The sequence below is a fragment of the Neomonachus schauinslandi genome, chromosome 10, assembly GCF_002201575.2.
Source record: "Neomonachus schauinslandi chromosome 10, ASM220157v2, whole genome shotgun sequence".
Classification (NCBI taxonomy): domain Eukaryota; kingdom Metazoa; phylum Chordata; class Mammalia; order Carnivora; family Phocidae; genus Neomonachus; species Neomonachus schauinslandi.
Genome location: NC_058412.1, coordinates 65,977,133 through 66,000,676, shown reverse-complemented (window position 1 = coordinate 66,000,676; position 23,544 = coordinate 65,977,133). Strand labels below are relative to the sequence as shown.

General features: G+C 40.7%; 1 protein-coding gene across 2 annotated transcripts in view; it reads left to right on the top strand.

Annotated features, from left to right (window-relative positions):
- Positions 1-13,097: 13,097 nt before the first annotated feature.
- ACYP2 (acylphosphatase 2) overlaps positions 13,098-23,544 on the top strand; it is a 162,997-nt gene continuing 152,550 nt past the window's right edge. Inside the window, exon 1 of one of the 2 annotated variants that reach the window (XM_021701224.1) lies at positions 13,098-13,405. In XM_021701224.1, the coding sequence (XP_021556899.1) occupies positions 13,264-13,405 (142 nt within the window). In that variant the 5' untranslated portion in view covers positions 13,098-13,263. Of the gene's footprint in view, positions 13,406-13,577; positions 13,606-23,544 lie in introns of those variants that run through there. The other variant, XM_044918760.1, reaches the window with a different exon arrangement.

Genomic DNA, 23,544 nt, shown 5'->3' with positions numbered 1-23,544 from the left:
GAGAGGGAGAGGACAAGCAGACTCCACGATGAGCATGGAGCTGGACGCAGGGCTCAGTCTCCTGAGATCATGACCTGAGGTGAAATCAAGAGTCAGATGCTTAACTGACTGAGCCACCCAGGCATCCCTAAACATAAAACAATCTTGCTTATTCTACTGCTCTCCAAACCCTTTCACATTCCTCAGAGACACCTGCTTTAAAAATAAATAAAAAATAAATAATAAGCAAACAAACAAACAAATAAATGTATATAAAAGCAAAATAGTCTGTTCCTTTGGAAAATTTCAAACATACATACATAAAAGCAGAGAGAATGGTACAGTGAACCCCATGACCCCTACTTCTACAATTACCAACATTTGGCCAATCTTGTTTCTCCATCTTGCTATATTTGGGGGGTATGGGAAATTGGCACTGGAGTATTTTAAAGCAAAGCCCAGGCATCATGTTAACTACAAAGGTATTTGAAAATCTAACCTCCGTGCCATTATTATTATTTTTTTTAACTTTAGAGTGCAGTTATTTTTATAAAGAATTCACTTGTCTTTATTTTTTTTTCCAGTTCATTGTAGACTGCTAAAAGCTTTGTCAAAAACTACTGCTACACCACCACCCTACATTCAGGAGCCCCAGCACCAGGACGTCACAACATGGAGGTTTCCAGTTCTTATCCCAGACTTACACGCCAGACATTGTAGATTAAGAGCTTAACCATATTAGTCATTCTTAGGATGCTGTTCACAGTTCATTTCGCAAATGGGCTTCAAACACCTATACACAATACCTGAATTTAATCTCTTCTCCACCTTTTGCTTTTGTTTTTTATTTTATTGATTTCTTCTATAATCATCTTATATCTGAATCATAATCAAATTTTTCTAATTGTTTCAAACTCATTCTAATAAGGATCCCAAGCGAAATCTCCACATTGAATTGATTTCATCTCCTAAATTTCATTTATTCTATAACTCATTTCTACCCCTGTACCATCGATTTGTTAGAGAAACTAGGTCAGTCATCTTGCAAAATGTCCCATATTCTGGATTTGACTGATTGCTTCCTTGTGGTGTCCTTTAACTTGCTCTCTGGAGGTAACTACTTTTAGCAGTTTCTGTTTTTAGTTCTTTTCGTGATTACCTTGATATCTCTAAATGAGTGTTTCTTGATTTAGACATCATGTGTGCAAATTTAGCTTGCTTGCCCTGCCTCTCTCCTCCGCTGCCTTGCTTCTCCCAACATAATTTTGTCACGGATCTTTGTTTCTTTCACCTCTTTGATTTCAGACAATATTCTTGAACCTCTATCTGCCATTCCATCAACCAGGAGAGCATCTCTCATTGAAGGTGTTTGTGCTTGGCTGGTCCCCTTCACCTGTTCTTCTTCCCTTTTACTTCCCAAACTCTATTGGCAGTAAATCTAGTTTTAAATTTTCTGGCTGGATAACATTCTTTTCTGTAATCACAATTTTGTCTTCTGTGATTTGTCTCTTAGTTTATTCTAAAATAGTAAAAATTAAGTGCCCATTTATATTATTGTGGCTTTTCAGGCTTAGTTCACTGCAGAGGCAAAAAATACCCTTTGATTTCTTTTTTATGCGGTCAATGTTAATACCCCTGTACCAAAGAATGTCCTCTAGTGTCACATTAAAATACCTTCTCCTTGGGTGCCTCAGTCGTTAAGCGTCTGCCTTCGGCTCAGGTCATGATCCCAGGGTCCTGGGATCGAGTCCCACATCGGGCTCCCTGCTCTGCAGAAAGCCTGCTTCTCGCTCTCCCACTCCCCCTGCTTGTGTTCCTGCTCTCGCTATCTCTCTCTCTGTCAAATAAATAAATAAAATCTTTAAAAAAAAACAAAAAACAAAACAAAACAAAAATACCTTCTCCTTTTTTTTACACTCCACCAATTGCACAAAATCGTGCCACATTTTAACTTGCTTTGTATTGGTACATGCCAGGAATGATGTTTGAAACTGGTTTGGATTGACCATTCCATCATCAGCCTATTCATAAGGGACTATTTTTTTGAACCACAATAGAAGAAAGTACCTAGTATTAAAAAAAAAAATAGCCCCTTGTGAATGGGAAATTAGGCTGGAACAGTCAACTCAAACTCCATAATGGAAGGTCAAGAATACCACACCAGGAAGTTGAGACTTTGTAGGTCCTAGGAGGCTCTTGAGGGTTTTTAAGGAATGCGAGGTACTTGGGCTTAAGCTCTCTTGGAAGCAGTTGTCCAAAGAAGGCAATCCAGCAGCAAGGGAATTTCCAAGTTCTACTGGTCATTTTAATAGCACTCCCCACATCAGGGAGCTTTATGGTGACAGGGCCTCACAGGGCATCCAAAGAACCTGCAAGTGGCTTCATGAGAGAGTCAGCATTTGAACCTCCGCAGCCCATCCTGGACTCTAGGTAAGAAGCCCTGATCAACATCAGCATTCTTTAAGACTGCCTAGGAATTTACATAACCTTCAAAAACTGATGGATATTCAAGCAGATTCCAATTCCAATTTTTTACAGTAACAAACAACTTTGCAATGACAATTGTTTTATTCCTATCTTTGCATCCCTGTCCAATATTTTCCTTGGGAGAAATTTATAATTGCAGAACTGCTGGGTAGTGCTTATGCAATTCTTTCTTTCTCTTAAAATTATACACTTAACTTCTTATAGCAGTTTTAGGACAACAGAAGAATTAAGCAGAAAATTCAGAGAGCTTTTATATACCCCCCATGCCCCCACAGAGTTCCCCCTATTATTAACATCTTACATCAGTGTGGTATATTTGTGGTTACAATAGATGAATGAATACTGATGCTTTATTACTAACTGAAGTCCCTATTGTACATCAGGTTTCACTTTTTGTATTGTGCAGATCTCAGGTTTTGACAAATGTATGATGCCATGCATTCATCATTACAGTATCATACAGATGAGATGCGCTACTCTAAAGATCCCTTGCATTCTGCCTAATCATCTCTTTCTCCCTCCTCCAACTATGTGTAATTTTTAAGGCTTTTGAGGTTGATAGTCAAATTACAAAATGTTTGTATCCAAACACCAGCAGTGTGTGAGAGTTTCTATTTTGGCACATCATCAATAATACTTGGCATATTTGGACTTTCATTCTGCTTAAACTTTGATCTATCCTATTGTGAAGATTTTGTCCCCAGGCATTACATTGGTATTATTATTATTATTTTTGATTTTAGGGAAATCAAGATCTCAGTTATATTAGGACAAATACAAATAAGATATCGGTGTGTTAGGTCTCTTGGTTACAATGACAGAGACTTAATAAATGCTAGCTTAAGCAAAATATGGGATTTATTGCCTCATTCATCTGGACGATGGTCTCAGGAACTCAGCTGATGTCAGAAGGGCAGGTTCTAGGTGGGGTTCTGTTCTGGGTAATCTCTGGCAATCCTTTAGATGTCATGCGGCTATTTCCCTGTCTCTAACAGTGTCTTAGTAACTGTAAAATGCTACTGCAAATGTAATTTAGTGTACTATTGACTCACTCCAAAGGAAACCATATATATTCAATCAGCAAAATATGTTTTAAGTGCTGAATTATTGACATTTTATTATATTCATCATCATTACCAACCTTTTTTCCCCCATTATCAACATTTTTAAGACAAGATTTTATAAATGGTAGTGAAAAGTAAATCATTCTAGATGAAAAATTTCCATGTTGCAAAAAAAGTTTCCTAAGCCCAGGTAATCACCATCTTATTAGTATAACAAGATATCCCTGAGACACATGGTCTTTAAAGGAGGTTAATTTAAAGGATGCAGTAGATGAGTATACTGTAAGCCATGAAGCCTCGTACATAATAGGAGTTCAATCAGCCTTTACTGAATGGATTTTCTTGTAAGTTTTGCTTTTCCTATAACATCCATATCTAATAGAAATTCATGGTCAAGATCCTTTCATATATAAGTGATGTGTTGAGTAAACAGCCCTAACAATACTTAAACTGCTTATCAGTTAGGGTTCAGCATGCACCTAAAAGTGTTTTAGAAGTGTGACTCTGAAACAGGAGAGAACTTAGCTGGTACTAACGTTCCTGAAGGATTAGAATAGTAGTCAGGTGCACATGGCCTGCCTTGCCTCGGACAGATGGTAGGTGGCAGCAACAGACCAGAAATCATAGTTCATCGAAACAACCCAGGCTTTGGAAGGGTTCTTTTTAATGTATTCTTTCATTAATTTTCTTTCAAAATAAAAAGTACAGCTGCAAAGCAAGTAGACATCAAAAATAAATGAGCATGATGTAACTAACTTACAGGATATAGGCTGCCTAAATCTTTATGCTATAATCTCTCAACAGCAAGTTATATTTCAAAACTCTAGGCTTAGCTTTATTACCATTCTCGGCTTGTTTTTTCTTACACTTTTTATTTCTTCTCTTTGTAAGCACTGAAAATTTTCATGCTTCTTTATTGACAGGAGGGTGGGTGGCATATTTGGACTTTCATTCTGCTTAAACTTTGATCTATCCTATTGTGAAGATTTTGTCCCCAGGCATTACATTGGTCATGGTTCAGTTACAGAAAAAATAATCCATTCTAGACAGTTTAAACAGAAATGGATTTAACACTGGGTATTAAATGGCTTATGGAGTTGCTGGGGGGGGCTAATGAAAGAGTCTCTGGGTCAGTGGTTCTCAATCTTAGCTTCACACCCCAAGCATCTGGGGTGATTTTAAGAATATAGATTCTGGAATCTACTGCAGACATATTGAATCAAAACCTCTGGGGGGGGCATGTGTAATTAGTAAGCTCTCCTGGTGATTCTAAAGTGCAGATAGGGTTGAGAACCACTTTGAGGCTGAGGTTTCAGGATTGACCCTCACTGTAGCACTGGGCCACCAAGGGAGCTACTGATTCTTTTGCCATCAGGAAATGTCTGAATTGAGAGGCTGCTGGCTTTAAAACTATGTCTCCCCTGCCACCATCAGGAAGCTGCCATGGTCTGGACATTGCCACATCCAGGGAATCGCAACTCCAGAACCTGCCACACTTGCTATGATATTAACTAGTAAGATGGATGTCCTGAGCCCTGCTTCCTGGTGCCCAAAAAGTTGCAGTCACTGTGACCTCAGTTAACAACGCCACAGAAAAACTAAACTCCTCTCTGATTGTGCTTATCACAGAACCAGCAGTAGATGGCCTCCACCTCACTCATGCCCTCCCTCCTCATCCAGCATGATACTTCTGGTGTTGATCCTCTATCACATAAGGAGTCCCAATTGCAGGAATGTCTATGGGATGCAGCTTTAAAATTTCCAGCTCTACAGAACAGGAAAGCAAGCTGGAAAGAGATTGGAATGGATGTTGTATACCAATCATCTACCAAGGGCACCATGAAATAGATTTTGTTTTCAGGACGGGAGAACCGTTGATGTCACTAGCCCAGATCTGAGGGTAAATGTGATTTATACCTCTCAGGGAATAAGCGTGCATGCTTGTGTGTGTGTGTGTGTGTGTGTGTATAAAATAAGGAGGGATCAGAAAGAATGTCTTTCCCAGATAGGCTTCTTGCTTCCACAGGAAAAGCAAATCTGAGACTGGCTGAATTCTATGCTTGAGAAGTATTAGGAAGGGAAGTGCCTGTACTGCCTACTTTTTTCTGAGTTGGTGTCTGTCTCCTTTCTCCCCTTCCTGATCTTGGCGCTATAGCTCAGAGCCTGGGCATACTCTGTTCAAAACCTGGCTTTGCCATTTGTTGCCTCTATAATGTGTCCAAGGAGCAGTATCTATGACTAGTTCTCTCCTTGTCCAATCTTATCTTTTCCTTAGTTAAGACGTACAGACACCTATTTCCTGTTTTCTAAAGCACTCAGTGCTAAGTATAATGGCATTTTTCTATACTGTTTCTTCATATCTAGACATGTTCTTATGCATTTTATATATTTTCTTCTTCTGGAAGTGAACTATGTTTCTTTTTTTTTAAAGATTTTATTTATTCATTTGAGACCCAGAGATACAGAGAGAGAGAGAGCATGAGCAGTGGGAGAGGCAGAGGGAGAGGGAGAAGCAGACTCCCGGCTGAGCCAGGAGCCCGATGTGGGGCTCGATCCCAGGACCCTGGGATCATGACCTGAGCTGAAGGCAGACGCTTAACCATCTGAGCCACCCAGGCGCCCCTGAACTATGTTTCTTTTAATTAATTAGGCATTACTATATTTAATTATCTATTTGTGCTTCTTCACACCAGTTAAGACCTGATCTAGTGCTTTGAAAGTCAACTGTTTAGTCCCATCTTAGCTTGACTTAGATTACAAAAAATTTAAATCATGTGCCCACTTAGTGAAGTAGTTAAAAATTTTTTAAACTAATAATTTTGTTCATGTACTATGGTGAGAAATTATTTTGAAATGTTATGAAAACAGAACAGGATATTAAAATGGATTTTTGAAAAGTAAACTTTTAATTTTAGAACACTTTTAGATTTATAAAATTATTATGAAGATAGTGCGGAGAGTTCTCCTATACCCTACACCTAGTTTCTCCTGTTATTAATATCTTCCATTAGTATGGTACATTTGTCACAATTAAGGAGCCAATTATTAATACCTTACTGTTTCACTAAAGCCCACACTTTATTCAGATGTCCTCAGTTTCTTCCTAAATTCCTTTTTCTCTTCCAGAATCCCATCCAGAATACACATTACCTTTAACCAGCATGTCTCCTTAGGCTCCTCTTGGTCGTTTCTCAGGCTTTCATTGTTTTTCATGGCCTTGACAGTTTTTTGTTTCGTTTTGTTTTGTTTGTTTGTTTTTTAAAGATTTTAATTTATTTGAGAGAGAGAGAGCGCACAAGCAGGCAGAGGGGGAAGAAGAGGGAGAAACAGACTCACCGCTGAGCAGGGAGCCTGATGTGGGGCTCCATCCCAGGACCCTGGAATCATGACCGGAGTGGAAGGCAGATGCCCAACCAACTGAGTCACCCAGGTGCCCCAGCCTTGACAGTTTTGAGGATTATTGATCACATATTTTGTAGAATGAAAATGGAATCTTTTAAATTTTAAAGGGACGCCTGGGTGGCTCAGTCAGTTAAGCGTCTCTTTTGGCTTAGGTCATGATCCCAGGGTCCTGGGATTGAGCCCCACTTTAGTCTCCCTGCTCAGAGAGGAGTTTGCTTCTCCCTCTCCCTTTCCCCCTCCCCCATCTTGTGCACGCTCGATCTCTCTCTCTCAAATACGTAAACAAAACTTTAAAATAAAAAATTTAAAAAATATATTTGAGAGAAAGAGAGCGCACATGGGAGGTGGGGTGGGGCAGAGGGAGAGAGAGAAGCAGACTCCCCACTGAGTGCAGAGCCCAAGGCAGGCTCCATCTCAGGACCCTGAGATCATGACCTGAGCTGAAATCAAGAGTCAGATGCTCAACCCACTGAGCCACCCAGGTGCCCCTAAATTTTATTTTAAAACTTTACATAAAAATTTCAAGCACATAACAAAATTAGAGAATAGTATAATGGATCCAATCCCCATGTACCTATGACTCACTTGCAATAACTATCACCAACTTATTAAGTTTATTTTACCTACATTGTCCTGCCCCCAACCCCAGAGGATTTTAAAGCAAATCCCAAATATCATTTCATAGCACCCTTCTATATTTCAGTATACACCTCTAATTGGTAAGGCCTTTAAAAAAAATACACCCACAATGCCATGATTTCATTAACAAAGATAATGCTGTAATATTTAAGTCAACCTGTTTTCAGGTTTCCCCAATGGTCTCAAAAATGTCTTGTTGAATTTATAATTTCAAATCAGGATCCAAACAGGGTTTATATATTGAATTCTGTTGATTTGAAAAGTGGGACTTTTTGGTCTCAGTTTTACTTGAGACCTGAAACTGAAAACAATAGTTACACCTCATTTCAAGATGAGGTACTGCACCACCATGTCACGCAAAAGGGGTGTTTAAAACTGGCTTTAAGATCCTTAACCCATAAAATTAACAAGTCAGGAAACAAGAGATGTTGGTGAGGATGTGGAGAAAGGGGAACCCTCCTATACTGTTGGTGGGAATGCAAGCTGGTGCAGCCACTCTGGAAAATAGTATGGAGGTTCCTCAAAAAGTTGAAAATAGAGCTACCCTACGACCCAGCAATTGTACTACTGGGTATTTACCCCAAAGATACATATGTAGTGATCCAAAGGGGCACGTGCACCCCGATGTTTATAGCAGCAATGTCCACAATAGCCAAACTATGGAAAGAGCCTAGATGTCCATCAACAGATGAATGGATAAAGAAGATGTGGTATAAACACACACACACACAATGAAATATTATGCAGCCATCAAAAAATGAAATCTTGCCATTTACAATGATGTGGATGGAACTAGAGGGTATTATGCTAAGTGAAATAAGTCAATCAGAGAAAGACAAGTATCTTATGATCTCACTGATACGAGGAATTTGAGAAACAAGAAGAGGATCATAGGGGAAGGGAGGGAAAATGAAACAAGACGAAAGAGGGAGACAAACCATAAGAGACTCTTAATCTCAGGAAACAAACTGAGGGTTGCTGGAGTGGAGGGGGCTGGGAGGGATGGGGTGGCTGGGTGATGGACATTGGGGAGGGTATGTGCTATGGTGAGCACTGTGAATTGTGTAAGACTGATGAATCATAGACCTGTACCCCAGAAACAAATAATACATTATATGTTAATTTAAAAAAAGATCCTTAGCCCGACACCCACATCAGGCTGGAGAGGATTTCTTTTTTTTTTTTTTAAAGATTTTATTTATTTATTTGACAGAGAGAGAGATAGCAAGAGCAGGAACACAAGCAGGGGGAGTGGGAGTGGGAGAGGGAGAAGCAGGCTTCCCGCCAAGCAGGGAGCCCGATGTGGGACTCGATCCCAGGACCCTGGGATCACGACCTGAGCCGAAGGCAGACGCTCAATGACTGAGCCACCCAGGCACCCTGGAGAGGATTTCTTCCAGGAAAGTGATTAGAGGGCTACGGCTTTCCCTCTTCGCCCCCCTCCCACTACAGGAGAGAGAAAACAGGTGCTTCCCTTCACCATGTGCCTCCCAAGAGGCTCTTAAAAAAAAAACCCCCTTTTTTTTGAGAGCTTGGCATTTACTCCTTGGAGCTAAGAAGGGACTGGTATTTGATCCATACCTGAAGAAAGTAAAGAGGAAAGACTGTGGCTGGAGATAATCTGTATGATGCCTGCCAAGACAGCAGAAAGAGGGGTTCAATTCAGAGCAAACTGCAACTTCTCTCAGTGGTAGGACAGATATAGGAGCCCCGCAATTAGATGTGACGGGAAGGAGGGATCTGGTCCCGTGTTCATTTTAGGAGGGATCCCACCCACGCGTCCTTCTTGCTGAGGGCTAGTCTCTCAGCAGAAAGGGGTTGGAGGTGTAGCATTTGATACAGAAGTTGGGATAGGGGTGTGTATTCACAGCCGAAGTATAGGCCTTGTCCATCAGGAGAGCAAATGTTGGGCACTTCTGGTGGTTGAAAGCTCTGAGCCTCCCCAGAAAGTTTCCTTCAAAAGAACTAATGAGCTTTGAATATTTACCAATCCTGGAGAGCCCAAACTGGATTCCAAAAGTATGAGTTTCTTCCAATTCTCATGCAGGCAGACAGAAACTGAGGTAGGAGGTATCAACCATGCCCTCTCCCCTCTCGAGCATCAGCAGTACCAGGGTAGGAGAGGGAAGTGACTTTTTTCTTTTCTTTTTTATTTTTTTTCAAAGATTTTATTTATTTATTTGACAGAGAGAGACACAGCGAGAGAGGGAACACAAGCAGGGGGAGTGGGAGAGAGAGAAGCAGGCTTCCCGCGGAGCAGGGAGCCCGATGTGGGGCTCGATCCCAGGCCCCTGGGATCATGACCTGAGCCGAAGGCAGATGCTTAACGACTGAGCCACCCAGGCGCCCCTTTTCTTTTTTTTTTTTTTAAAGATCTTATTTACTTATTTGACAGAGGGAGAGAGCACAAGCAGGGGGAGAGGCAGGCAGAGGGAGAGGGAGAAGCAGGCTCCCTGCTGAGCAGGGAGCCCGATGCGGGGCTCGATCCCAGGACCCTGGGATCATGACCTGAACTGAAGGCAGATGCCCAACTGACTGAGCCACTCAGGTACCCCGAGGGAAGTGACTTTAATGATAAATGTACTTCTAAGTTTTGAATATCAAATTGGACTGTGATAAAGAAAAATTGGTTCAAACCTGGGACGGAAATTTCCTTCTGAGAAGAAATATGCTTTCCTGATAAAATGCTTAAGCAATTTTCTGATAATTTGTAATGAGATTAAAGGCTCTTCTGGGAAACTAGCTGCTTTCTCATCTAATAAACTGGCCTCTAATGATCTTGAATCCAGTTTAGTACTAATTAACCATTTCTTTGTCTATAAAGTATTCCATCCATGAGGGAGGCATGGAGTTGGTTTGTTTAGGCCTCTTCAATTGTGGAAGTTAACAATTTGTATTCTGTTGACTCCTGCTCTTTTAACATAATTATTGTAAAACTATTTCAGGTGTAGAAATATGTTGATGGATAAAGTAATTTTGGTTGTCCCTGAAATTAACTATACCTTAATGTCAAATTTCTGAGAAATCACTCTCAACCGATACTTCATGGTGATGGATTAGAGATTTATAGGTGGAACCTCCTCAGTTCAAATGTCTTTTGGGTACAGAGACTACATTGTCTGTCCCTACTTCACAGGTTCTGGGGCCTGGTCATTTTTTACACTCATATTATACAGGCAGGATTTTCCTTTCCTATATATTACCTTAAACATGATCCTGTATCACACACAAATTGTCTTAAAGGGTTCAAGAAACAGAATGATTTCGCTAGGTTTTAATTTCAACCAGCAGTAACACAAAGCCTAATTATTTCAAGGCTATTGCTCAGGTTATAAAACGAAAACTTTTCTTCTAATTGAATCATGTATTGTATGTGAAGCACCTGCTTACGTCTGTTTGCATCAGAAGCCAAACAGTCATACACCCATACAGTGTTGGTAGTGGTATATTGAAATTGGTGCAGCCCTTTGAAAAACCACTTGGCAATATGTATCAAGAACAGTACACACTTATACAGCTTGGGTATTCTAACTTCTATCCTAAATAATTAAAAAATATGGGAAGGAAGCTATGTGCATGAATATTTTCTTCACAATATTTTTTACAGTAATGAAAAATTAGAAGCAACCTGGGTGCATAACAACAGGGACTTAGTAGGTGAATTTATGGTTATACCCACATAACAGAATATCATGAAATTAATAAAATATTTATTGGAAAGGTTATAATACGGAAAAAGAAAGAATAAAGGTTGAATTTATACTATGATTTTAACTACTTAAAAAAGATGTGTAAGAGAATACACAAATGATAAAGGTTGTGTTAGGGTTATAGATGATTTTGTCCTTCTACTTAAAAAAATTTCTCTATGCATAGATATTTCTATTATTTAAAATTAGCTTAAATATTAGCCACATTTGCTTAAAAATTTTAAAGTCTTAGAATCACATATTATTGGCAATCCATGCTGAAACAGTACATAAAAATGCCTGTTTACTAATGTTCTGTAGTTGGCAGACAGAAAATTTTTTAGCTAAGCAAATGTCAATTGTTGCTATAGCATTTCTAAAATTAGCTACATAATAATTGGCAGGGTTACTCTTGGGTAAATGTGGAGAAAAGTCAAAGACTAAGAAAAAGAAAATGTCAACCTTATCAGTGACAGGATTAATGATAGTGACAGGATCTCAACCCAATTTGAGTTTTACTTCTTGAAAGGCACAGTACTAGCAGGGAAGACGCTAAATAATTAGGATTAAATCTGGTAAGTACTTGCACAGACAACTAAACAGGATAGAGGAAGATTTGGGAGTAGGAAGAAGTATTCTAGACAAAGTAGATCCAAGAGCAAAGATTTTTTTTTTTTTTTTTTAAAGGTCAGGGTACGTTCAGAGAGCTGAATAATCCAAAGTGCCTTGACTATGGGTTACTTATAAACTATAGAATAATCTATGGATGGGGATAAACAGGTAATAAGAGGTTAGTGGAAGGCTGAAGACCTTCACTTTTATTCAGAATGCAATGGAGAGAGTCTGAGGAGATGTCATTGAAAAGAATGATATAAGATCTATGTTGATTCTAGAATCTGCATGGAATAAACTGGAAGGGAGATGAGAGGAAGACATAAATTGTGAGGTCTCTGCAATAAACCAGGAACTTCATTACATAAAATTACCTGGAAATTAGCACTTCCAGAACATATTTTACTTTAAAACGTTTCAACCAAATTATAAACAAGTTTTAGGTGATTTTTGGTGTTCCCTAATAAAATTGGCACATAATATTTAATCAGACTGCAGAGGATTACTTTAACTCTGTGGCGAGATGCAGAGAAATATGCAAAGGTATTGAAGCCAACAAATATGTTGAGAAATGCAAATTCTCACAAGGAAAAAGATTTGGAATTCTAGAAGGCAGCAGATTATCAATAGCTGTATCCAGATTCTTTGGAGTGGTGGGTTGCTTTAAATTAAGACTTCATAATAGCTCACGATGAAGTGAAATTCTCTAAGTACAAAGTGCCTTAACCTTGTAGGCAACTGGGATGTTGCTGAACAATAATCAAGGCCATAAAAAAGCTATGTGAGTGAAGAGCAGACAAGACGATTACTTTCCTCCCCGTTTCCACGGCACATAACAGGTTATATTTTTAAAGTTTCGTCCTAGAAAATATCACAATCCACGTAGAATGTGGATTCAGGCCGCAAACCTTTATGACGCAATAGAAGAGGTGAAGAGGATGCTGACAATAAGAATTGGCTCAAAACAGCCAAATAGACTTGGCAGTCGCCTAAACATTTCACAAAAATTAACTCACTAACCAAGTACCCTCAAGCACCAAGCTAGCAGATCTTTCACTTCAAAAGCAACCACGTTTGGTTACCACACTATCGACATCTGGGCACAGAATCCGGCTTTTATTTACCAACACTGAGAAATGAGCCCCGAGTTAATTGAATCGCAGGGAGCGCAGAACCGGCGCATCCCTCCCGGGGAAGCCAGTCTCGCTCCGTATGCGAGGGGAGGGCAAGGAGGGAGGCCTCGGCGCCAGGGGCCGAGCGCTCTCTCCGTCTAGTGTCCTTAGCTACCCCCGTTCCCAGCACCCGCCGTTCATTTGCCGCCTTCCGACGCGTGACCCCGGCGCGCTCGCTTCCCGGGCCGGTGACAGGCGCGGGGTACGCCGACAGATCCCATGTGCCCCCTCCCTCTCCTGGCCGCCGCAGTTGCCGCGTCCCGAACCCCGCTCCGGCTCCTCGGCAGAGGACTTGCCGCCGCCATGTCTGCCGCCGGGCGACTCAAATCCGTGGACTACGAAGTGTTCGGGAGAGTGCAGGGTAGGGGACCGCCCCCCCCTACAGTGGGATGTCAAAGAGGCGTTAGGGGAGGAAGGGGAGAAAGCTACCAGAAGTGCCACCCATCTTAACGACCCCCTGACCCCCCGCCACACTCGGGGAGGCAGGGACTTCCGCTCTGCCATGACACAGCAGCCGCGGGTGGGAAAGGAAGCGAAGCGCGCCTGCGCTGGAGAGCTGGGGTAGGCGGGGGAGGGAGAGCTGAGAACGCCGGGGTAGCGGGGGCGAGGGGAGGGAGAAAGGCATTCCGAACCCGCGGAGTGAAGGGGTGCGGGGTCGGGGGACGTCCGGCAGGCAGGGAAAGAACAAGGCTGGGTGGGAAAGGCAGAGAGGGCCTTTGAACTAGTGGCCCCCGTTTCATGCCACTTAAATTACCGGGCTGACTTGAGTTTCAGAAAGGACCCCTGGATGATGTTTGATGGTTCACTCTGCCAGAGATTACACTCCCCCCACCCTCCCCCGGCCTTGTAGCTTTTAGAAGAATTAAGTTGTCTAATTTTTGTTTCATCCTAAATTTAAATAGTTGCAAAGGATGTAATGTCTGGCTTATTTTTGCCATTGTTATTTCTAAATTAAAATGTTAAATCACTCTGAAATTTATCCAATGGAATATAAATATGGTAGTGATTTACTATTTACCGTTATTCATTTAAATTTAAGCTTTTTAACGTTGGGAAATTTTACATCATACCTTTCCTCTGAGTTTGATTTCCATTCTACTTTCCCCACAGCATTTTATCCCATTGTTATGTTTGAGAGTTTATTGATCACACTATCAAGCTTTTTTTGCAATATATATGTATAGTATGTGTGTGTGTATATATACACATATACATTTAGATATATTTTCTTAATTTTCTTGGACCATAAAGCTCTATTATTTTTTTTTCTTCTGGCTTGAGTTGCTATTGTGATTATTATTGGAACACAATCATGAAGATAATAAAAATACATTTAAAGACATGATAAACATTCAATTTAAAAGGAAAATTTGTATTGGAAATTTATTTCTTAAGGATAAAGCTGGGGGTATTTATGGAACCTTGATTAAAGGAAGTATACTTTATTTTGGTATGCTAGAGGTTTTTACACTTTGAAGTAATGTACAGGGTCAGATTAAAGATGGGCAAGAGTATGCTTTTTGTAAATAGATGGGCTTTTCTTTCAAAGGTGGTTGTGAAAAGGGAGGTAGGAAAGGAGAACCACCTCAGAGCACAGGTACTTTCTCAGACAGGCCCATGTCAGGAAAGAATACATGTGAATGTTGAAGATCTGGAAATTGATTTTCTTAAAATTATCCATGGCCTTGTACCCTATAGAAGGTCTTTGGGTACACCCAACCGTCTGGTATTATGGATTGAAAACTACCACAATAAGTCATTGGAAGCACAGGACATAAAATATGAAAATGGTGGCAGAGACCACCTGACAAAATATTTGGACAGAAATGGCAGTGGTTAAGGAGTGCGTGTATGTGTCTGTGCACGTGACATTTATGGGGTATGTTCCATGTGCTGAGCATCTTACTATTGTTTACTTAATCCTCATCACAATTTTGTGAGATATATGTCTTATTCCTGTTTTCACAATGAGAAAACCGATACAGAGAAGTTCACTAACTTGGACCAGTCCTTAGTTGACAAATGGGATTTGGTCCTGCATCTCTCAAATTCTAAAACCTGTGCTTTTCCATTATGTGGTGTTTTTCTGTTAATACATAAGGTGTTTCTCTCGATTTTAACAATATAACTGTACTTTTGTGCATATGGTGGTTATATGGTATGTGAAGATCAATTTTGGGCAGCATTACAAATATAAAAAAGAGGAATGTACTACACAAATAGTGGGATTTAAAAAATCAGCTTTAGGGGCGCCTGGGTGGCTCAGTGGTTAAGTGTCTGCCTTCGGCTCAGGTCATGATCTTGGATCCTGGGATCGAGCCCCGCATTGGGCTCCCTGCTCAGCTGGGAGTCTGCTTCTCCCTCTCCCACTCCCCCTGCTTGTGTTCCCTCTCTCACTGTCAAATAAATAAACAAAATATTTTTTTAAAAAATCAGCTTTAGGGCTAACTTCCATAGTTTGCAGTATGTTAAATGGAAGAGTACATGCAAACTATTGATTATTAAGGCACAGTATGTAAGACAAATTCACAATCACATGTTTGCTCACATATACACTGACATTTGCTGAGAACTTAGGATGTGCCATGCTCTGTACCCAAGGTTTACCTCTGTTGTCTCATTGAATCCTCAACACTGTGACCTCAACATTTCCCTCATTTAACAGGTGGAGAAATTGAGGCATAGAGAAGTAATTTTCCCAGTAACAGTGAGTTAAGTGGTGGTGCTAGGATTTGAACCTTGACAGTCCGATACCAGAGCCCATGCTCTTAATCATTATAATCTCTTGATTCTTCTCTCAATACTTTTCCACCTTTATTTTGCCTTCTTCCTAACTTATGCACCAAACACATATATACACTGGTGTAGGACATTTGGACTAAGTTATTTGGACCATTCTGGATGACCCAGAGGACATTTTTATGGTACTTTTGGCTCCAAGGAAGTTTGACCTGGTCCGTAAGGAGTCAGACCTCTGCCTCTCTCTCTGTTGCTTGTTGACACTGCCACTATTTCTGTATATTAGTCTGTATCTCTGTCTCATAAAACTCACTATTTTCTCATGGATTACTTAAGAAATAATACAAACCATTAGCTTTTTGTCTGAGTCATAATGATTATGTAGAAGTAATCGACAGTAATCAAAAATAATATAAATGAATAATAATTAGAGGGAACATTGTAAATTTAACTTCTAAAAGTATGGAATAATAAAATCTTAGTGAAAGCTGTCTTGCTAGAAATAATGGCTATGAAAATAAATTTACAATGGAAGTAGCTGTAATTGGGAACATTTAATATGGACAAAACAGATTGACAAATAAAATTGTCAGTAAAATACTTCAATGGAAAATATCCCCAATGAAGATGGTTTCAGTGATAGCACAATGAACATGGAAGATATGGAAAATGATTTAATTGTCCTGTCCTGATGGAAAATTGGTCAATGAATTAAACTGGCTTGATGGAATTTATGATAGAAAATATTTTCCAACCCAAAACAAGGTTTGTTATATTTGTGTTTTGAATGTTTGAAGACATCCTTGGTGATAAAAGGCAGTCAAAACATTCTAGGGGTCAAGTATTACCTGCCTTGTTCTCAAATACACACAGCCTAATTTACAAACAGATTATATTCCAAGAATTAGTTTCTAACTTGGTTGTTTGAAATTCAGGAAAATACACTTATAGAAACAGTATTACCAATATTGGATTCACTTCTCAGGAGCGTCTGCAAAGTTGACATAGAGAGCCTTTGGTTGCTGTTGCCTTTTCATTGCTGCTTCTCTTCCTCTGCCTTTTTAAAAAATAAATGTTGTGTTCTAGAATAGTTTCAAATTTATAGAAAAGTTGGAAGATACTGTAGGAAGTTCCTGTATACCCCACATTCAGTTTCTTTAATTAAAATCTTACATTAGTATGGTACATTTGTCCCAACTGGTGAGCCAATATTGATACATTATGATTAACTAAAGTCTATACTTTATTCAGATTTTCTTAGTTTTTAACCTAAAGTCCTCTTTCTGTTCCAGGATTCATCTAGGATATCACTTTACATTTGGTCGTCTTGTCTCCTTAGGCTTCTTTAAGCTGTGACAGTTTTGTTGACTTGCCTTGTTCTCAGTGATTTTGGCAGTCTTGAGGAATACTTTGAGGTTAGGTACTTTGTAGAAAGTTCCCAGTTGGGATTTGTCTGGTATTTTTGTCAGAGTACGACTGGGGTTTTGGGTTATTTTGAGGGAGACCAGGCAAAGTGCCATTCTCATTACACAGTATCAAGGGACGTACTATCACTGTGACTGTCGCTGTTGATGTTAACCTCAATCACCTGGCTGAGATAGTGTTCATCAGGTTTCTCCACTGTTAAGTTACTCTTCCCCCCACCCTTTCCATCCCTTATATTTTAATCTCCCTGTTCTCAAGAAGCTCCACGTATTCCCCCACCAATTTCTGCTGCACTGGGGACTGTGGGATAAGGGATAGGGGAGCAGAGGACTGAGCTTCTGTATTTTTGGAGTATTCGTAACCATGGCATGGCTTAAAATGTTCCTCTAAATCTTTCATTACAGTTACATCTAGAATAATACCTGAAAATTTGAAAGGGAAATTGATTAAGCTGTGTATAGATGCTTTGATGCTTTACCAGCTCTTGGGTGAATACTAATGACAGTCATAGAAATGGATTGTGGCCCTCTGTTGGTTTACCTGTGCTTTAGAAATTTGGCAGTTGATTTTTGACAATATTAACTGAGATTCAGAATAGGAGTAACTTATTGGACTACAAACATAAATAATTTTTTTTGAGATTGCTTTACAAAATCGGGATGAGGGACGCCTGGGTGGCATAGCCAGTTAAGCGGCTGCCTACAACTCAGGTCATGATCCTAAGGTCCTGGGATCGAGTCCCACATCGGGCTCCTTGCTCAGTGGGAGTCTGCTTCTCCCTCTGCCTGCCGCTCCCCCTGCTTGTGCTCTCTCTCTCTCTCTGATTAAAAAAATTCATCATGGTTTCTTTAAATATCGGTGCTTCTTTGTGAATTTAAAGTAAGATTTGCTTTGCAAATATTCACCTCAAAGGCTCTCACTGACACATCTTTGCACAATTGCGGCCCATTGAGCCTCGACTCAGCAGCGTGTGTTTGGAGTCTTTCATAACTGAAGGGGCTGATGTCTCTGTCCCAGTTTCCAGAGCAGTGTGTCTGTAAAAAACCTGCATGTGTCATATCAGCTTCCCTTCTCTTTAACAAGCGAGGTGGAAGCGGGGCCAGAGAGGCCATGGAAGCCCATAGAAGCATCTCTTCCAACACAGGCCCAGTCCCAGGAGTGCTCTGTTCCAGCCAGGGCCAATGATAAACTGCAGAGAATCTATCTCCATGTTTGCTTTTTCTTTCTATACGGATCTCCGTCTGTTGTACCCAAGTGCTTCAAACTAGGGATCAGGACTCTCAGAAAGATTCTGAGAAAATTCCAAGTGGGTTATGGAGCTTTGGATGGTTAATTCTCGCATGGTTCACTGCTTCACAAAGTGAATGGACTGACACCTCTCGATGCACATTCCTGTGGGGTTGTGGTTAAGGGGCCTAATAAATAACACCCCTCTTAATTATGTGAGTTCTTGACGAGGAAGACGAAGAGTGAAGCAGAAGTTTGGGAACGTGGTGTGAATCTTCAGGTAAGTGGATTTCACAACAATCTCAGTGCAGAATGAAACACACTCACCCCGGCACAGGCAGGGCTCCCCTAACACGTGGAACCGGGAGACACATAAGATCCCTGATCCCCGAGGGAAACTCACTCCCAGGAGGAGGAAGAAGAGGAAGCACTGGGCTATGCTTGTTTCTCCTTCTGAACTTACCAGTTAGATAAGCCCCTGCATGTCCCTGAGGAGGAGTAGGGACAGGGTAGAGTGGCCAAGAGTGTCACACTAATGGATATTCCTCCTCAAAGAAGGAACTACCGTGGAGGCTCAGAAGCTTTCTCCTCTAGAAATAGGTTGCAAAGTCCAGAGAGAGCTCCACCATTTAGTTCTGGCCCCGGTTCTTCAAGATGTTCTGTTCCCCAGAGTGTTTTTGTGTGGGGTGAAAGGAAAAGTTAGGGAGGTTGTCTGGTGACCACAATGGGAGAATGACTGCCCTGTTTGACAGAAAGAGGCAGGAAGGACTACACCACGGTCCTGTTTTCTGCTCTCCTTTTTTTTTTGGGGTGACATTTTAAAAAATTGAGATATAATTCACATAATATTAAACTCACCCTTTTAAAGTGTTCAAAGCATACTAAACATATAGTGATTTTTTCCAGTAGTCACGATGTTTTTGCACCCATCACCACTAATTCCAGAACATTTCTATCACCCCAAAAAGAAACCCTCCCTCACATTTCCCTTTAGCAGTCGTTCCCCATTCCCCTCAGGGGGGTCAGGGCCGAGGCCATTGTGATGTCCTTGGCCTTTTCCTCATGGTTTCAAGAAGGCTGCTATAGCTCCATCATGATATTCAACCTACAGTCAGGAAGAGGGAGGCTATGAGGGCGAAACCACCGGCCGTGTCAGTCCTGTCAACGCACTTTCCTGAAGTCTTCCACCAGGGACATGGCTCGCATCTCATGGGCCACTCTTCTTACAAGGAAGACAGGAACTATAGAAAGGCATGTTGCTGCCCCGAGTAAAATCAGAATCTGTTAGAAAGTTAGAAGGGGAGAATGGATTCTGTGTAGGCAGTTAGCAATGTCTGCCACAGATATTTATAAATTAAGTAAATTTAACAGTAATGATTACATTCTGTATTCTTTCCCAGCTAGTGACACAGAAGGATTTATTCCAGGAAATCTTTGATCTCCATGGTCTCAACCTCAAAACATTAGATCGATAACCAAGACAAACTAAGTTTCTGTTAAGTCCATACTGAATCTTTCATACATGATTTATTTCAGTCTTATGTTTTGTTGTCCATCTGTCACTGCCTAGAGTAATGGGCAACATTTCCATTTTCTACCTGGTTTGTCAAGCAGTATGAACTTAGCCTAAAATTATGTCTCTTAAATGGCAGTCCTTTAGCTCTATTGTTTTAAGATTTGTTTAATAAATGAGTGTGCCATATTGCTCATAGTTATAAATACAGCCACACATTCTGCTTCAGTCTCTCATCTCAAATCCTGTTAAGTTCTATAAGACGACCGATTTAACCTTTACTTTTTCCCGTTCTTGTGGTTGTTATGTCTTTATTTATAAACAACATGTTGATATTAATAGTTCTTTTTTTGCCAAATTAGGCATTATCTAGTGGCTTCTTGCTATCTTTTATTTTATATACTAAATATGTATGTATACATGTAATGTTAACTTTAAAAGTAAAACTGCCAGTTATTTTACCAGCAAAAAAGGGTTTATTTGGGAATAAAAGAGAATTGTGAATCAGGACAAACAAGTTGGGGCACAACCTTAGGTGAGTCTGGGCAACAAAGGAGAGGCATGCTTTTTTAAGGACAAAAGGGGTACTTTGGGAAGGCCGTTATGAACTAAAACTCCAGTGGGGTAAACTGGGAATTCCAAGTGTGGTGGCTTCTCTTTGACTGAGCTGTTGCCCAGATGAGGGGGCAGGGAATGAGGAAAGTGTTTCTTCCTTAGGCTGCAGTAGCAGAGTACTATCTATGTGCAAGGTCAAGCCTGGGTAAGGTCAAGTCCCTCACTTCCTGTTGGGTCTGCAATGGACTATGAATGGCAGGGCGTGAGAGCTCCCCCTGCTTAAACCTCCCAACTCCATTTGAGTCAAATTTCCCATTACTAATTTTCATAACACTATGTATTATTTAGGTAAAGTTCTGCTAGAATCAGCACAGAATTCTTGAGATTCTTCCCAGCTCTGGAATGCAGTAAATTTATTATCATCATTTTGAATTAAAGTCTAATCAATCTGCCTGTATGTATATTTGCAATATTAATAAGGAATTATTACAGGAGAGTTAAGTATTTCACTTAAATACTTATCAGCTGGTTTATCTTTCATTCATTTATTCAACTGCTATGTGCCAAGCTCTGATCTAGGTGCCGGGAACACAGTGGTGAACAAGACAGAAAAAAGTCGTGTCCTAATAGAACTTTCAGTGAAGACAGGAAATTAAAAAAAAGTAGACAAATGTCTTGTAATGTCATATGGTAATCAGTACTATACATATACAGGAAATATATGGGGTGCATTGTTGTTTTAGATGAACTGGTCAGGGGACATATTGTTACAGGATTTTTTTTCCTTTAGTGCCCGTGGTTCTTGGTCACACCGCTTTGAAGAATGAAGAGGCAGACCAGAGGAAGAGTGGTGGGCAGCAAAGGGAAGTTTTTTGAGTGATAGTAAAGCAAAGTTTATTGAGCGATAGTGCAAAGCTCCTGAAGAGGGAGGGGACCCAAGAGGGTTGCCACCAGAGTTTCTAAGTCTAGGGGATTTTATGGGTTTGTTGGAAGGCTGTTTTAATCTTATTAACCCTCCATGCGCCTGTCACCCAATCAGGTTTTTGTCATCTACCTATCACCTGGGAAAGGTTGGACGGCTCCGTCCAGGGTGGTGTAAAATCCTTTTAAGGGTGGTTTCCTCTTAGAGCGGGGGTGGGGTGGGGTGGGGGGCCTTTGTCCCTGCCTGCCTTTCTCCCAACCATCCTTCATTAATACTTCTAAGGAGATGACATTTGTGCAGAGACATGAAGGAGATGGAGTTAGTCATTAGAAGGTCAGGGGAAGAGCATTTTAGGCAGAGGGAATAGTACATACAAAGGCTGTGAGGCAGGAATATGCTTGGCATATTGAGGAGCACGAAGGAGGCAAATGTGTCTGAAATGGAGAGAGCAAAGAGGGAGTCCTAAAACATGAGGTAGATTCATGGGGGAGGGAGTCTGGAGGCTGTGGCCAGTAGGACACCTCTTATTTTGAGTGTAATGATGAGCCAGTAGAGGGTTTTAAGCTGGGGAAGAAAGTGATACGACATTACTTAAGAAGAGAAAATCACCTTGGGTGTTTTATAGAGAACAGACTGTAGGAGGGCAGAACTAGAAGCAGGGAGACGAGTTAAGGAGGCTGTTGAGAAATGATAATTTGGACTAGGGCATAAAAACAGTATTACCCATGTTTCTAAAAACATTGAAACAGAATCAGCTTTTTTTTTTTTTTTGGTAAGTCTTAAATGAAGTTTGGGGCTAGGAATAATTTGTAAAGTGAGTGCAGTGACATGGTTTTGAATATTTAACTAAGTGACAATCTAAGTGAAGGGCTGCGTGGGCTGCTCCAACACCAGGTCCAAGGAGGGCACAGGGGAGGGTTTTTTTGCCTTTTTATTGTCTGAAGCTCCATTCCTGTAGTGCTGTGGGCTTGTAAAATAGGTGAAGGAACATTGCTCTGCAAGCACATGATTTAGTTACCAACATGAACCTGAACAGCGTCATCCAGAAAGGCATCAGATCTGCAATACCCTACAAGACTTTTCCCTTTACGATGCAGTTCTTGATTGGAAATAAAAGTCCTGGGACGCCTGGGTGGCTCAGTCGGTTAAGTGTTTGCCTTCAGCTCAGGTCATGATCTCAGGGTCCTGGAATCGAGTTCCGCATCAGGCTCCCTATCCCTCTGCCCCTATCCCCCGTTCATGCTCTCTTTCTCTCAAGTAAATAAATAAATAAAATCTTAAAAAAAAAAAGTCCTTTTCAAACCTTTCCCAGGCCTTCCATTAAGGTAGCACCACCCATTGGTTCTACACTTTCGTGGGCCTGTGAATCACCCGGGGAGGATGCTAAAACCTGATTCCTGGACTCCACCTGCAGAGTTTGTTTCCGGAGGTCTGGGGAAGGGGCCTGAGAATATGATTATCTGAAAAACTCCACTTCTGCTGGTGCTGTTGGGCATTGGGCTGTTCTTTGAATAGGAAAGTGCCGGACAAGATGTTTCCAATTTCTGTTTACTTCCGTTGGCTGGCTTTCTTTTCCTAATGCTGACATCACAGGGGGCTGCTGGCTGTGGAGGACCTCGGGGTAATGGGCCCAACACAGCCCTGCCCTAAACCTTTAATGCTTCTTGGGCAGCGTCTTTTTGGGTTCCCCTCAGGCTTAGGATAAAACGACTGCACACTTTTCACAGTTCGGCCTGTTTTCTGTTCCGTCCCTCTCTTCTACATGGTTGGCTTTAGCTGAAGTTTCTCTGTGAGTTTTCTGCCAAATCCTTGCATATCTACAAGCTACTGTCTTTCCTTCCATCTATATAACAAATTGCCTTTCTGATTCCCCTTCAGATCAATACTTGCCACTCATCATTTCTCCCCATTTTATATGTATCTTTTAAAATATCTTTATAGCCCTATAAAAATTCCATTTGTGATATATCCTATCTTTATTGCATTACTACTCTTTTTCTTCATCCTCATTTGATACCACAATACGCTATCATCAGAAAACAAATGATACCCCCTGTTATTATAAATCTGCTTACAAAATACATAACATTATCTAAACCATCGATCTCTTCTGTATCTT